At 35.8% G+C, this 16,421-nt stretch overlaps 1 protein-coding gene across 1 annotated transcript; it reads right to left on the minus strand.

Annotated features, from left to right (window-relative positions):
• Positions 1-2,955: 2,955 nt before the first annotated feature.
• LOC107876616 (butanoate--CoA ligase AAE1-like) lies at positions 2,956-5,140 on the minus strand. The gene is made up of 2 exons (XM_016723502.2): positions 4,699-5,140; positions 2,956-4,588 (listed from the first exon to the last, which is right to left on the minus strand). Exons 1-2 carry the CDS (start codon positions 5,035-5,037, stop codon positions 3,119-3,121), a joined length of 1,809 nt encoding a protein of 602 aa, XP_016578988.1. The 5' UTR covers positions 5,038-5,140; the 3' UTR covers positions 2,956-3,118.
• Positions 5,141-16,421: the final 11,281 nt, after the last annotated feature.

The following is a 16,421-nucleotide window of genomic DNA, read 5'->3' on the forward strand; positions in this document are numbered from 1 at the left end:
ATTATCCTTGCTGCACGAGCTTAAACTGCAAGTCAAAATGCTCTTTGCTGAACGAGCGTAAACTGTAAGTCAAAAATTCTCCAGGCTAAACTGCAAGTCAAAAATGCTCCTTGTGTACGAGCTTAAACTACAAGTCAAAACTGCTCCTCGATGCACGAGCCTAAACTGCAAGTCAAGATACTCCTTGATGCATGAGCCTAAATTATAAGTCAAGAACACTCCTTAATGCAAGAGCATAAACTGCATGACGCTCCTTAAGGCACGAGCATAAACTGTATTATGCTCCTCGATGGCCGAGCCTAAACTGCAAGTCAAGACGCTCCTCGATGCAAGAGCCTAAACTGCAAGTCAAAATGCTCCTTAAGGAACTAGCTTAAACTGCATGTCACTCCTGGACCACATGAGTCTAATCTATGAACGGCTCTAAAAGAAAGGAAAAGTATGAAGCTTGAATGCATATTTGGAGTTCTTTGAAGATGTCGTCTTAAAGCAAAAGGATTCTTCATTATCTCCCAAGAAATAAAGTCTTCTCGACAAAAAAAGACTTGTGATACTTTCAATATTTCTATAGTATGGCCTTTAACATATTGCGGAAGTGATACGGCCCAAAACTTGATGTAGATGATGAAATTCATGAAGTATCCAAAATCTAAGAAGAAATAGAATATCATAAGATTTAGGCTGCAAATTTGAAAAAGTACCTGGGAAAATATAAAGGTTATATGCTGATGGATTTCACACTTAATGTACATCTGTGAGTCTACTTTCCAATGCAAAAAACAAAACCTAATTCTGATTCTTTCATGTCAAGATATGAAATTTATCATGACGCTGCGCAAAGCTGAAATAACCAGTGAACCAAGATTATAAGGCTATTTTTGGAGAAATATCTGGGAAGATTCAGATTCAAACTAATTGTGGTTTCCACGTGAGACGTAGATCTATGATTCTACTTTCTAATACAAAAAATAGAACCTGATTCCAATACTTTCATGTCAAGATATGAAATTTATCGTGACGCTACGCAAAGCTGAAATAACCAGCGAACCAAGATTAGAAGACTATTTTTGGAGCAACATATGGGATGATTCGGATGCAAAATAATTGTGGTTTCCACGTGAGATGTATCACTGCGAGTCTACTTTCTAATGCAAAAAATGGAACCTGATTCCGATACTTCCACGTCAAGATATGGAATTTATCGTGACGCTGCGCAAAGTTGAAATAACCAATGAACCAAGATTAGAAGGCTATTTTTGGAGCAATATCTAGGACGATTCGGAAGCAATCTAATTGTGGTTTCCATGTGAGGCATAGCTTTACGAATCTACTTTCCAATGTAAAAAACAGAACCTGATTCCGATACTTTCACGTTAAGATATGAAATTTATCGTGACGATGTGCAAAGCTGATGAAACTAGCGAACCGAGATTAGAAGATCGGTTTTGGGGCAATATTTTGGGATGATTTAGGTGCAATCTGATTGTGATTCCTGCGTAAGACGTAGCTCTACGAGTCTAGTTTCTAAAAAAAAAGTGGCTCCTGATTTCGATACTCCTACATCAAAATACAGAATTTATCATGACGCTGTGCAAAGCTGATAAGATAGGATATTGAATTCCATTTTTATGAATCAAACAACTCATATTTTTGTTCTCCCATCAAAGAATAAATATTTTTGTGGACGTGTGCCTAGTACTTGCTCAACAAAGTCAGAAAAGGCTACTCTCTATATCAATATTATCAAGCTGGATGGCACCACGTACGTGTTCCTTGAAAAGAATGGGATGCTCTCACTCGAAGCCTATTTATCGTCGAGCCCTACGGATGAGATGCACCATATGCTTGCTTTGCAACAATTGACTGTAGACACTTAGAACTTCATCATCGTAAGGTCGCAAGAATGATACCAAGTACATGCTAATTGAAGCTAAAATGGAAAACTTTCAGCATCGTCAAGGATAAAATCAGATCATTCTAAGTCACTTTCTTATCAAGCAGTAAGGAAGTAGTGCACTAAATGGTTCAACATTAATCATGTCGACCTTTTTGGTTTGACATCAAGACCATTTGCATAAACCTGCACAAAAAAATGAAGATGTAACACATCTACAGTGTTGACCGGATGAAGCTTCTCAGTTCTATGCGGATTGATGCCAACTACGTGAAACTTCAATCTGGCGATAAGTGTCGGTACCAAACGCACGATGCTTCAATTTGGCATTATCAACTTTGGGAGAAACAAATACCTTTGAAATCATGAGAATGAAAACACATTCATGAGTACTTCAAGTCTCGCCGCCAAATTTCGGCAAGCCTACACGTCGACCAACCTTGAAGTAGGGGGCATATGTAGACACATAAAATTTATTGGATCAAATTCATATAAAATTTGAATTTGATCCATATTTTATTGGGTCTAAAATTATTTTGGGCTTAAAAAAAATAATGATAAGCCTATTTTATTCATCATCAAGGTCCATCTCACTTTGAAGTCCAAACTCATCAAGTGACATAGCATCCCAGTCAAATCCAAGACCAATGATACGCCGCCACATGTACAAATGATGTGAAAGTCTCATTTAAATTCAACAACCAATCAAAAGATGCCAAGTGTCAAAGTGGCATGTTTCGGCCAATCACAAGTAACTAGACCTACCCCTATAACTATAAATAGGGGTAACATAACATTCTAAAGAGGAAAAGAAAAAGGAGGACATTCTGCAAGCATTGGAGGAAGCCTCTACATTGACTACACAGCTCTTCAACGAATTGACTAATGGAGTTCTGCCCGGAGATCAACTCGACAAGACGAAGTGCTGTCAGACAATTCCTGGAGATCCAAACACATTTCTAGGAGGCTCAAATCATCCTACATTCGAGAATCACGCTGCAAAGGCCCTCAAATCACGAAAAAACTTAGGAGAGAAGAATCGAGAGAACAACGGAATTGTACCCGCAAAATTCCTTAAATAAAATTATTCTTTTTGTTTATTTTATTTTTGTTTGCAATTAATTTTCAGCGTCGACGAAAATTTGTTGCGAACACATATCATTAACAATACCAGTAAATAGCAAAGAATAATAAGTGATGTCCGCACATTTTTTTGCTATACACTTATTGCACTTCTCTTTCAGCGTTGAAAAGACTGCCCAAAGCTTTTGCTTTCTCCCTCAAGATGAATTTTTGTACCTTGCCAGTTGATGTTTTTGGTAAATCTTCAAAAAGGACTGTTCGAGGTGCCATGTAATGAGGCAAATGATCTCTACAAAATTTAATTATTTCATGTGATGTAATTTCTTCAAATCCTTCTTTCAACTTCACGAATGCACAAGGTGTTTGTCCCCAATGATCATCTGGTCGTGCGACTACTGCTGCTTCAATAACTGCTGGATGACTATATAAAACACTTTCCACATTGAGTGTGCTTATATTTTCACCTCCAGAAACTATAATATCTTTCAGCCGATCCTTAATTTCTATGTAGCCATTTGGATATTTCACCGCAAGATCACCAGTGTGAAACCATCCTCCTTTAAAAGCTTCTTCGGTTGCTTTAGCATCCTTCAAATATCCACTCATCACAGTATTCCCTCGGCACACAATCTCACCAATGGTCTTTCCATCAGCTGGCACCTTTTCCATGGTCTCAGGGTCTCTAACATCAACTTTTTCAACACAAAGATGTTGCACCCCTTGTCTCGCTTTAATTGTGGCTCGTTCCTCAAGGGGCAAAGAATCCCACTCGGGCTTCCACAAGCAAGATGTAGCTGCACTGTAAGTCTCTGTTAGTCCATATCCATGGGATACTCCAAATCCGAGTTGCTCCATTTTGGAAAGGATTTGTGTAGGCGGTGGTGATCCACCCGTCATTATTTCGACCTTATGTGGAAGTGGATTCCTTTCATTAGGTGGAGAATTTGCTATCATATTCAAGACAGTTGGTACTGCGCTCATATGCGTGACATTGTGGAGAGAAATACTTTCAAATATATGTTTTGCAGTGACATGCCTAAGGCAAATGTTTGTTCCACCCAATGCAGCCATTCCCCAAATCAAGCACCATCCGTTGCAGTGAAACATTGGAAGTGTCCAAAGGTACGTAGACATCGGACCCATGCCATGACCCAAAAAAATTGCAATAGCATTGAGATATGCACCTCTGTGACTGTACACAACCCCTTTAGGTGATGACGTTGTGCCAGAAGTGTAATTTATACTGATTGGGTCCAATTCAGCTTTGGGCCACCTTATTGTGAAATTGCTACTCCCACTTGCCAAAAGAGTTTCGTATTCATAAATATCATATGTCTCGTTTATGGGAGGAGAGGAATTCTCAGATTCAGGGATTAACACAAGAATCGGTCTTTTAATTGTTTTGTCTTTTGATAGAAGATTGAGTGCTCCTTGAACAATTTGGAACAATTTTTGATCAACGAATATGATCTTGGCTTCTGAATGTTTCAGCAAGTCAGCTATCATTGATGAATCAAGACGAGTATTTAATGTACAAAGAACTGCTTCGGCCATTGGGACTGCAAAATGCAGTTCCTGCATTGCTGGTACATTGGGAGCCAGAATTGCAACCTACAAAATTGTTCAAATCAAGAAAATAAAGTATCTAAAAATATACATACTTGTGCAGGCGTTTAAAATATTTTATCAAGTTGTATTGAACTTGAGCAAAGAAGTCTTACCACATCTCCCCTAGAAATCCCAAGTTGAACCAAAGCAGAAGCAAGTTTTAGACACCTAGAGTGTGTCTCTTCCCAAGTGTACCTCACAGAAGAGCCAAATACAACCGATGTTCTGTCGTAGAAAACATTTGTTGCTCTCTCCAAGAAACTTATGGGTGTTAATGGAACATAATTTACAGAACTTGTAACGATACCCTCCATTAATCTTCGGGACTCATCTGTTTCAACAAGTTGGCACAGCTGCCGGGCCCTATGACTGCGTGCAGATAATTGGACTAGTCGGTTGACATCATTAAAGAGACTCAGTGGCATTTTCGAGCTTTTGAAGAATTTATTCATGTTGCAGACACGAGTACAAATAACCCTAAAAGATATGGAAATATTTTCTGCACTATAGTAGTAGTAATAGCTTTTGATTTACAACTTGTATATATATTTATAGAAAGACAAAAACTGTGGAAATGTTTACTTTGCATTAATTGAAGAATGAATTTCTCCAGCGTAAATGGTCCACCCGAAAGTTCTATCTGAAAGCATAGCCAACAAAACTTAAAATGCTATAAGCTACATTAGAAATATGCCCTTTATTAGTCTCATATAACTTATTTTATTACTCCCTCTGTTTAAAAAACAATAAACTACTTTTCTTTTTAATCCGTTTAAAAAAGAATGATTTCTTTTATTTTTTATAATATTTTAATTTAAACTTTCCATATGACATGTTTAGAATTACAAGTTTAAAAGAAATTTTGATACATTTGATACAACTTTAATTTGAGGTCATAAGTTTCAAAAGTCTTCTTTATTTTCTTAAAATTTGTGTCAAGTCAAAGTAGTTTATTTTTTTTTAAATGAAGGAAATACATGATATCAGAATTTATTTGGCCGTTGATTTCATTAATAATCACTTTAGCTTTTACTTTATTGAGCTAAAGTCACTAGACTAATTGTTTAGAAAGAAAAAAATTACTCAACTTTACCTAAGTATCGAGAGTCAAAAAGCTCGTTTTTTATAACAAAATGATGACCAATTTTGTCTAACTATCGCATAATATGTCATTAGAGAGATAAATTCATTGATACTTATTGGATGATTTTTTTGTTACAAAATTATTGTTTAGGACTTGATGTCTTCCTAAGCAAAGCTGAATGATTATTCTGTTGTAAAAATAGTTTATTGACTCTCTCTAACATTTGAACAAATTTGAGTGATTTTCATGTTCTAAAGAATTGTTACTTTGAACAAATTTGAGTGATTTTCATGTTCTAAAGAATTGTTACTTTGGTGGTGCAAAATAAAAGTTAAGAGTGATCATTTACGAAATCAACCCAAAATTATATATGAAGAACCACGATAAAATTTTATTTAAATTGAGCCTAAGAAATTGTTAAAAACATAGTTGGTCTACCGATGACAACTATATGGTCATCAAGATTTACGTAATTTCCTAAAAACATTATGTAAAAGTTTAGATACTCCCTCCATTTCTTTTTATTTGTTTCATTTGGATTGTATTTATATTCCTACATGTTTGTTCCAGGAATCTTTTAAGAGTAGTTTGAACAAAAGTTCTCCCTATAATGCTTTTGTTTAATAAGTGTAATCATTATTAATTTGGAAAGAAGTATAAAATTTAGTTAGAGATATATTGTTTACTTTTAATTTTATAGGAGTAAGGATTTATTAAAGGGTGTGTTCAACCAAATGGAGTAAATAAAAATTAATGGATGAAGTAGAAGAATAAAAGGAGTCAGTTATCCAAAAATTGACCTCGTGAGGGTATTCAGAACATCGTTTAATATTGCTTTCACAAAAGTTATAACGTTTCTCATCAAATTCTCAGTACATTCATTAAAGTAAGGTAGAGTTCTAATTAATCAGTTTTACAAATAAGGCTTGCTAAATTACACGGGAAAATACATTAAGTACTCAACTATGTAAGTTTTTATAATTATTCTCTGTTTTGACTTTCTCATTAGCCGTTTGAACTTAATTAGAAGCATGAGATATACTCCCTCCGTCCCAAATTATGATGTCTCATTTTACTTATCAAGATAAGATAAATTTTTCCTTCCATGTTTTATCCTTTGCATTAATTACCTTTTCTTTAAATTAAAATGTAAACATCATTTAATAGGAGTACTTTAATAAACTAGCCATATTATTTATTATTTTTCTTAATTATTGTGTCATCCTAATTTGGGACAAGTAAAATGGGACGGAGGGAGTATTTAATAGAATCTGCACATTGATTCATTAGCTTTATTTCCCAATAAAATTCTGGCTGCCTAACAAATAGTAGATTCTATACTTAATGCCTAAAAGCTCACTGGTTGTGTACTTGAGCAACATTACTGGCAATAAATAAATGAGCTGCTGAATTTTCAACAAGAGAAGATCAAAATTGTTCTGAATTTTTCATTCAAATGGAATAGGGCGATCGCATAAATTTTTTTTTCTTTTTGTTTACCCTAGATCTGGTACACTTAAATTTGTAGGTGAGTCACGAGCATGCATTACAATTAAATATATTTTATATTAAATTTGTTAGTGATTGGGTTACTATGTTGTAAAAGGAAGCAACCAATGGAAATGAACAAAGTGGGTAAATAAGAAAACGAGTTTGAGAGTGCCAAGGTCGTTCACAAGAACAATCGAGAGCTAAAATGAGATGTCCGAGATACTTAGGTTAACTATCAACAAAACTATAACTATGCAGAAAATAAAGAAAGAACTATTATATTAATTAAGAGAACGAGGAAGATGATCCCTACAATTAAGTAAGGACGACTATTTATAGTTTAGAATATTAGGCCTTGGCCAATAATAGTTCGACAGTGCCCTAATGGACTAAGACATATGCGGGCTCGCTAGATGTCTGCTTCTTTAGTGGGCTAGCTCATATTCGCCTGGGGCTCTACTTTGCAGGTTTTGGGATTTTTGAGTAAGCAAGGTGCTAACTTGGCAATTCTGATATTTCAGCATGGGTTGCAACATACCTTAGTCGTAGCACCCCAGATGGGTAAGGGGTCGAAGACAGGTTCCCGCCCACACCAAGCATTCAACCCAGTGATGATCGGAGGTGAGCATGACTTGTTTGTAAGTTTCAGAAGATGAAACCTCCTATGTTTCATTTTACTAGTCGAGTGTGTATGAATTTATCATCGATGTCATGAGAAGCTTCTTAAGATTGGTTTGGTAGAGAAATATGGTGTGGAATTTCTTACTTTCTAATTGCAGTGGGATGTTAAACTGTAGTGGGGGTATTTATTGAGTGTAGACCTGCAATTTTGCCTCCATTGACTTGGGCTAATTTCAATCGATAGCTTGAAAAAGTATGTAGTATGTACTTTTAGAGATATAAAGAAGGATCACTCACCCGGATTGAGCAAGGGAACATTTCAGTTGTCTTCATGCTTTGTCCATGTACTTGATACAATTGTTCACTACTGGGGGAGAGGATCTGGTTGTTTATGAAAGGTATAAATACCGCCTTTAGGTTTTGGAACTCCATATGACATCTTTGGCTAAGACTTTCTAAGAGATGGTTGATTTTGTGAAGAAGGTAGAGGATGTGAGACAAGATGGTTATGCTAAGATAGGGGATCGAGAAGAAGGCTCGTAAGGTGGGCAATTTTAGTGGCTCTTATTCTCAGGGCTATAGTTTGCAGGGCTAACCTTCTTGGCATATTCAGATAGTGATGCTTGAGTCTACTGGGGGATCGTCTGAGGTTAACCATCCATTCTCATATTCTAATACTTATGTTTCTTTGGCTTCATCAACATAGCAGCCCACTCTAGATCATATATGCATTGAGTATGGGGTGGTTGGTTATATTAAGAGGAATTGTCCTAATCTCAGACACACTAGTCAATTACGCCAGTGACGTGCTTCCCAAGCCTTGGTACCATCAGGTAGGAGCGGTGGAGGTAGTAGTAGAAATTAGCTATAGAATAGATGTGGTAGTCATCAAGCGGGTAGACGTGGCTACCAAGACAAAGGATAGAGTGAAAGTTTATTAAGATGGTGAGAAAGTGTAATCCCCCAAGAACCTATCCCGAGACGTCACATGGTGCTCAAGGACACACGTGGCCTCAAGCTAATCCTCTAAGCCTGTCATCACCTTCAGAACTCATTATCATGCAAATCATGCAAAGATAAAGAGGAATAACCATGTCGTAAACATACTGAAATACGAAGTAATACTGCCCTGTACAAATAAAATACTGAAATCTCTGTACACGCTGGTACACTAGTTTGACAAAGCCTCTACTACATAGGACTGAGGAGCCATTGGGACAGATCCCCAATGGACTCGTACTAAACTGAAAGTAAACAACCATCTATTAACAAGACAAAATTGGAGACACAGGTCCTCGAACCATGAGGACTCACCAACCGCAAAAATATAGATGAAGGTACTCAAAGATCACTATCGTTGCTGAGATTGAGCATCTAAACCTATATCATGAGGAAATATATAATACAAAAGAGTATGGGAGTTAGTACTTGGGAATGTACTGAGTATGTGGGGGTGGATGCAACATTTTAAATAATATCATAAATGTATAAGAAAATCATGCATGCTGACAATAATAACTCTCTTCGCTTGAATTATCTAAAACATCATTTCCGTAAGTCATCAGTAATAACATATACTTTATAAATCTCATAAATCATTTAAATCAACTCAAACTCTTTGACTCATGACTTAGAGTGACTCGGTAACTCATGGTACTTAGATCATTATGGACGTGGGAGTTTCTTATAACCGACATAACTACACCATATGAGCCGCATGGAGTCCAACATTTTTCCCTCCTAGGGAGAGAACCCCACATTGGCGGAGGTGTTGTACTCTTGCCAGGGAGTACAACCTCAATATCGTTATTACAATCCCATACTCGACCTCTGGCCTACAATTATCAACATGAATCCTACGGTGGCACATAGTTTTGGGAAAATACCATATTTCCTGCTTGGTGCTAAATACTTCTCCCAGACTCAGCTCAAAGCACGTTAGGAAATCCACCTTAATCAATATCAAATCATGGGTCTATTTTAAAGACCAAAACATAAATATATATCTCATCTGCAAATCATAAACATCTTGTGGATTCCTAATCCAACTCAACTCAACACAATCTTTCTCAACATCAAGTACATTTGCTTTTCAAATCATTTTCAAATATCAAAAACTTCAAGGAAACATCATAGGACTCATTCTTGATTTTCAATCTCAAATATCGATATATATTCAATAGTCAAATTTCTCATGGAAAGGCATAACTCATGACACTTGTCTTAAATCGCTTAGAAATCATCAATACGTAATGACAATATACAACTCATAGAATAAATTCTCAATTTAAGAAACATGATGGTGAAATAATCATAAATATCAAAATTATTCAACTCAAATCTCATAAATCATAAATAAAGAAATTTGGGTGCAAACCCACTTGCAAAATCATGTAAATCAATAATAGAAAGTAAATCTTTATGCACAAGAACGAAAGGAGTGTTCTTTTTTAAGCCCCACATACCTTGGATTATAATTTTGGAGATGTAGAAACTTGTTTGGAACTTATTCCTTACACTTTTGAGCTAAGATACTTGATGCCTTTGACTAAGGGAGCTTAATTCTTGGACAACTTGGAGAAATCTATGAAAGATCCTTGAATTTCTTAGAAGGAGTTTTGATTTTTGGGTTGAGAGGAAACCCTAGTTTTCTAGAAAATTCTTGGAGAAATTGGAGAGAAATAGGAGAAAATGATCTTTTCTTTACTACTTTGATGTATATATAAGGCAACAAGGAGTGGAAATGACCAAAATGCCCTTTTGAAAAAGCTGAAATTCGCTGATCGGGGTCTGTGACGGTCGATCTGACGATCTGTCAAGTCTCCTGATGGTCTACCAGATCGTCTATCACTCGAGTGCCAAAACTGGAACGTTCTGCCTCGATGTGACAATCTAAGTGACGATCCGCCAAGTCATTCGTCACTCGAGGGCTAGAAATGAGACATTCTGTCTCGACCTGACAGACCCCTTGACGATCCGTTAACTTTTTAACGGTCTACCATATTGGCCATCACACGGTGACCAGGAATAGGGGTAACTGCCTTTTCTTGACGGGACACTTGACGGTCCACCAAGGACCTGGCGGTCCACCAGGTCGACCGTCAGACTTGGGCGATCTGATATCGCTGAGTAAAATGGCTATAACTCCCTCGTCCAAAATCGGATTTCAATGAAATTGGTATCGATGGAAATCTTATTCAATGCTATACATGATAAAAATTATAAATTAGAGAAATACAACATGGTTTAAACATCAATCTCTTTGGAAGTAATATATATCCACTCAAAAGATGGATTTAGGCTTAAGAAACGATTGGTGTATTGCAGAAAGTTTGTAGGAGTAGTGCTTGGATAGTGAGAAGGCTCACTTCTATGCTTTTTATGGTAGGCCTAAGACTGAGTCTTCAAATGCAATGGCCACAAGTATTATTCTTGTCTGTGACTACATGGAATTTATTTTATTTGACCCAAGTTCCATATTTTGTTATGTTCCTGTAACATTAGCTTTGGATCTGGATTTGGTTTGTGAAATGGTTGATACTCTGTTTATGTGTCTACATAAGTTGACCTTTTGGTGGTAGTTGATCAGGTTTATTGGGCTTGCTCTATTTTGTTCATAGATATCAGACTTGGGTTGATTTAATAATTCTAGACATAATGAATTTTATCATCAACTTGGGAATGATTTAGTTATCTCTATACCATGTAATTCTTGACTGATATACTAAGACAGTCATTATAGCTTTTCTCAGGATGGATAGATTGGAGTATGTGTGTGTGTGGGGGGGGGGTGATTATAAACCTAGTACTTTGAGGCTTATATGACCTAGTGGTATTCTTAAGAGGATGCCCAATACTGAATGGAAGAGGGAGCGAATAGCCATTGATTTTATTGTTTTTCTTTCCAAGACCTTGAGGAAGGATATTCTATTTGGGTGATTGTGGTTGGATTGACTGAATCTGCACACTTCATTTTAGTACAAGTGACTTATAATGCAACCAAACTGTCCAAGATTTATGAGATTATTTAACTACACAAGGTGTTTGTCTCTATTATATCAGATAGAGGTACATAGTTTACTAACTTTTGGGAGAAGTTTCAAGAAGATTGGTGTACTAGATTGGATTTGAGTATAACCTTTCATTGTTAAACTGTTGGGAAGCCTAACTAGATGATCTAAGTGATAAAAGATGTGCTCTGAGCATGTATCATGGATTTAGTGGTCATTAGGACCAGTTCTTACCCTTTCGTGAGTTTGCATTCAACTAAAACAACTATAATTAGAGTATAGGCATGGCTCATTTCAAACTTTTTATCAGAGAAGGTAAAGTTCATCCATTAGGATGTTTAGTGCCTTTGAGGTGAGTCATTGGGGCACTGATTTGTTAAAAAAGTCGCTAGAGATGGTAAGACTCATACCAGAGAAATTTGTAGCAGCTTAAATCAGGAAGAAGAAATATATGAAATGGAAGTTGAGGGAGGTGCATTTTAAGAAGGGCAATTATGTGTTGCTCAAAGTTTCAACATGAATAATGTAATGTGATTCAGGAAAAAGGGTAAGCTTAGTCTAAGGTACATTAGACTATTTTAGGTTTTTTAGGATGTGGTACCCATGTCATATATATTTGACCTACCTCTGAGTTTGTCGGGAATTCATCCTACATTTTGCATGTCGATTCTTTAAAAGTATTATGGAGATGATAATTGTATTATCTATTCAAATGTACTACTACTAATTGAGGACCTATCTTATAAATAAGAATCCATTCCAATTCTAGATAGGGACGTCCATAAGTAGCGAATCAAAATAATTTCATCCATAATAATCTAGTGGAGGAATTTTCCTATTAAGGAGGCCACTTGGAGACTAAAATGGACATGTGCAAGGGTTATCCCTAATTGTTTGTCAATTTAGGCAATTTTTACTTTTTTCTCTTATTTTCTAGTTTTTGTTGGGTGATAAATGATTGTTTAATTGATATCTAATGTAATAATCCATTTTGTCTTTATAGCATTGCATATGGTGTAGGAGTTTAGGCAATGTTTCCCTTAGGATAAGAGTTACAGAAATCTCAGGCTATTTGAATAAAATATGATTTTTCTATGGTATGGAGTCCTTTCATGTCTTGTGATTGTTGTTATGTTGATTATATAGGTACAATGTGATACATAATGAGTTTAGTAATCCATATTAACTTACATTTGGGTGTATAAAACTCCAATTATGATATTTATTATGATAGGATAAAGTTATGTCATAGAAAAACAAGGTTTCCATTGTAGAAAGGAGGAAAACATAAAAATCTTTAAGCTACTATTTAGGCTCCGTTGTAGCATCCCTTGGATCACAATAATGGAGCCTCTATAATGGTTTGGGAGGGGGATCATTATAGCGATCTTTCGTAAGGAATGTTATACCACTATAGTGTGTGGGGAGCCACTATAATGGGCTACTTTCTGCGTTCCAAGTTTAGATATTAATTTATTTCAAAAGTCATTCTAGGACTGTGTAAAGCAATTTTTTCCAATTTTTGGTGATTTCTATTATTGAGGTAATACTATTTTATCATTCTTTTATAAGTTAAATCCTTTAATATCTTGAATCACTAGAATCATGTTTTCGGGAAGAATTTACAGTTTAAGCCCTTAAAATGATAAATTAAAGAGAATGGTCCTTGGGTAGGCTTAAAATGAGGGTAGACTTAAAATCAACTATAAATTGTTCTAGAGTGGCAGATTTAACTTCTTAACATATATTTCTTCCTTTTTAATGTAAGTTATAGGAAAACTGGATGGATTAATGAGTGAAAACCCCCTAATTAGGGATTTAGGCTATTAATTGGAATTAAAACCTATGGGTTTTAGTTTCTAATGCTTGTAATTGGAGAATGGATTATTAACTTCTCCTGATTTACTATTTGTAGAACAAGAATTACTAGAGAATGCAAGAAAAAGGAAATCTTTGGAAAATTAAAACATTAAGGGATTGTGTTTGAGGTATTTTATGATTTAAATGTTGTTATAGACTTATTCTAATTTTTGTGCCTATCCATAAGTTGAATGATTGTGAATAGGCCTTCGAACATACTTGTGATTGGTGAAAGATTGGTAATTGATTTTATTGGTACTAGTGATAAACCTTGAATTTGACTAAGTGTCCAGATGAATTGTGTTTTGACATATCTGGTGCACTTCATCATATTATTATTGTTACTTATTGGTATTTTTACACTTTATGATATTTTAAGGGTTGGGTACCATATCTATACATATTGCTTACAACATAATATTTGGAGGGTTAGTACTATACTTATACAATACATGTCCCTTTTAGGTCATGACTATTGGGAATATATAATCCTTTGGTATGTGTGTAAACTTTCATGATCCGATCGATGGTTATGATACATTATTTCATATCATTTATCGCTGATTTTATAGTTGTTTCGGCATATAGGTTGTGTCAACTAAAAGTTGCTTGACACTACTTGTAAAACAACTTGATGAATGTAACTTTTTCACTATCTAAATTATCGGATTGTGAGAACACCTATTCTAATCCTATAATGACCCTCTAGTTTATTTTATCAAATTTTGTGCAATTTTGGTATGTTGATCCTTTCTATATCGGCTACAGGTCATTATTATTAAGGAATTATTCTCAGACCAAAACTCCTAGTAAACAACCTTGAATGAGAATTCTGACAGTGACATCATCTCTAAAACACTGAGTGACATTATCTCTAAAATAGAGTTTATGCTTAGGGACCCTTGGCCTAGGTCCCAAGGCTTCTACACTCATTTTGGGATAGTGGTCGAAAATTGGTTAAAAACGCACATGGAGTTTTAGGTCTACATTTTTCCTAAACGACCTCTTTTGGAAACTCTATTGATTTCATTAAGTTCTAATGTCATTTTTGATGGGGTGGCATTATTTCTTTACATCTATGTTACTTAGAATGATCCTGATACACCCAAATAAAAAATTAAGAAAGTGTGAGTTTCAGGTGCACCGCCTGAGCAACCCCCTTGTCACCTAGGTGGTGTTGCGTTAGCTACAAACGGTGTCTTCTAGGTGATGGTTGGCTACCAAGCTTGAGGTCAAGCTTAAGGCAATGGTTGGGTATTAAACATCAACAAAGACTTGTTGGCTCTAATTTTGATTTTTTATTTTTTCAAATAACAACTTGAAGTTGTGATAGATTTTGGAGTATGGATGCTTACTCTACAACATGATCGGTTTGGATAGTTAAGATTGAGTATTTCATCTTTAATTTTAAGGTTTTAGCTATGGAATGCATTACTTAATTGCAACTTATTTCCAGATTTGTTTCAGTTGAGCATTGGTTTATAGGCTAACTAAGCCTACTCTTTACCTACCGATTGGTTATATGGAGTTCAAATGGGTTATTCTTTATAAATGATCAAGGGATCGTCCGTTGACACGATATTTATTTCTACTACTCTTGACCTAGGTTCCTAGTGCTTATTAGAATTTTGAATGTCTTCTTAGTGGGATAAACGTATTCTACTTAGGCTTAGCCTGGTTATATCCATAGTTAGTAGAGCATTCTAGAGAAGATCATTTAGTTTCGAGATTTGTGCGTTAAACTTATGAATATGGGGCTTGAGAATCATTCAAACTCCTCGTAGCTTTGGCTAGAGATCGTAAGCGTTGATCATTCTATTCGTGTATTCTAGTGAAACCTTATGGTCTTATTCTTATGCTTTCCTTTATAGATTTTGGAAAATCATCTTTAGAGTTTTGAAGTCTATGTGATGTGATCATGCATACAAGATTTAGTTGACATTCTGTGCATATAGACTAGATAGTAGGATTAAAAAGGTAATAGGGCGTTGGATTTGGGAATTTGGAGTTGGTATCATGGTTCATGCCTTAGGTGGTCTTTATCTTGATTAAGTTTTTTCTTGGACGTGCAGGTATCAGTGTGATGTCCCTATAGTGTGGTCTGGGTTTTTGTTCTTTAGTTGTGTTTGGCTTAGTTATAGGCTAATTTGGTTGTTGAGAATGAGTTTTGGGGAATTTGGAAAGCGAAGTAAGGAAGTTGGCAAAAAAGGGATACCTTTAGTGAAATCCCTTGAAAGTATTAGTTTAACAAAGAGGTTATGTCATGACCCGAACCAGGTCCTGGCTGTGACGGGAATCTCCAATCCACCGTGGACCGGAGACTACCTCGTGAACCTAACCAAACCCCATACACCACCCAATAATGGCTGAATTCCAAATATATAAACAAGATAGCATAAGATAAGTTCAAAGAATAAATGATATGTCTATAGTCGATAACCGACAATCGACCAAACACATCTAACCAACATCACCAGAGTCCATAGTAATCCAATAAAGCCTTAATGCAAAAAGAACCAAAAACCAGTCTTGGTCGGGACATGTCTCCGACTCTGACAATGACAATGATAATGAAAACTCTCAATCCTAATCTATGATAAGAATTGATGAAATGTCTAAGTCTTTTGGAGAATGGAAGCTCATTAATTCACTACAACGAACTTCCGAACCTAGCCAATCCACCTAACTCTACACAAGAAAAGTAAAGATATCTCCAATGCCTGCATCACGTGGGGATACAGCGTTTGGCGACGGTTAGTGGGTTGATCAC

The sequence above is a fragment of the Capsicum annuum genome, chromosome 7 (genome assembly GCF_002878395.1).
Source record: "Capsicum annuum cultivar UCD-10X-F1 chromosome 7, UCD10Xv1.1, whole genome shotgun sequence".
Classification (NCBI taxonomy): domain Eukaryota; kingdom Viridiplantae; phylum Streptophyta; class Magnoliopsida; order Solanales; family Solanaceae; genus Capsicum; species Capsicum annuum.

Bases quoted from the DNA above. Each gene is read 5' to 3' on its own strand.
- LOC107876616 (XM_016723502.2), bottom strand. From the start codon at position 5,037: ATGAATAAATTCTTCAAAAGCTCGAAAATGCCACTGAGTCTCTTTAAT. The intron at 4,589-4,698 runs GTAAGACTTCTT...ACAATTTTGTAG, and splicing joins GGATTTCTAGGGGAGATGTG to GTTGCAATTCTGGCTCCCAA.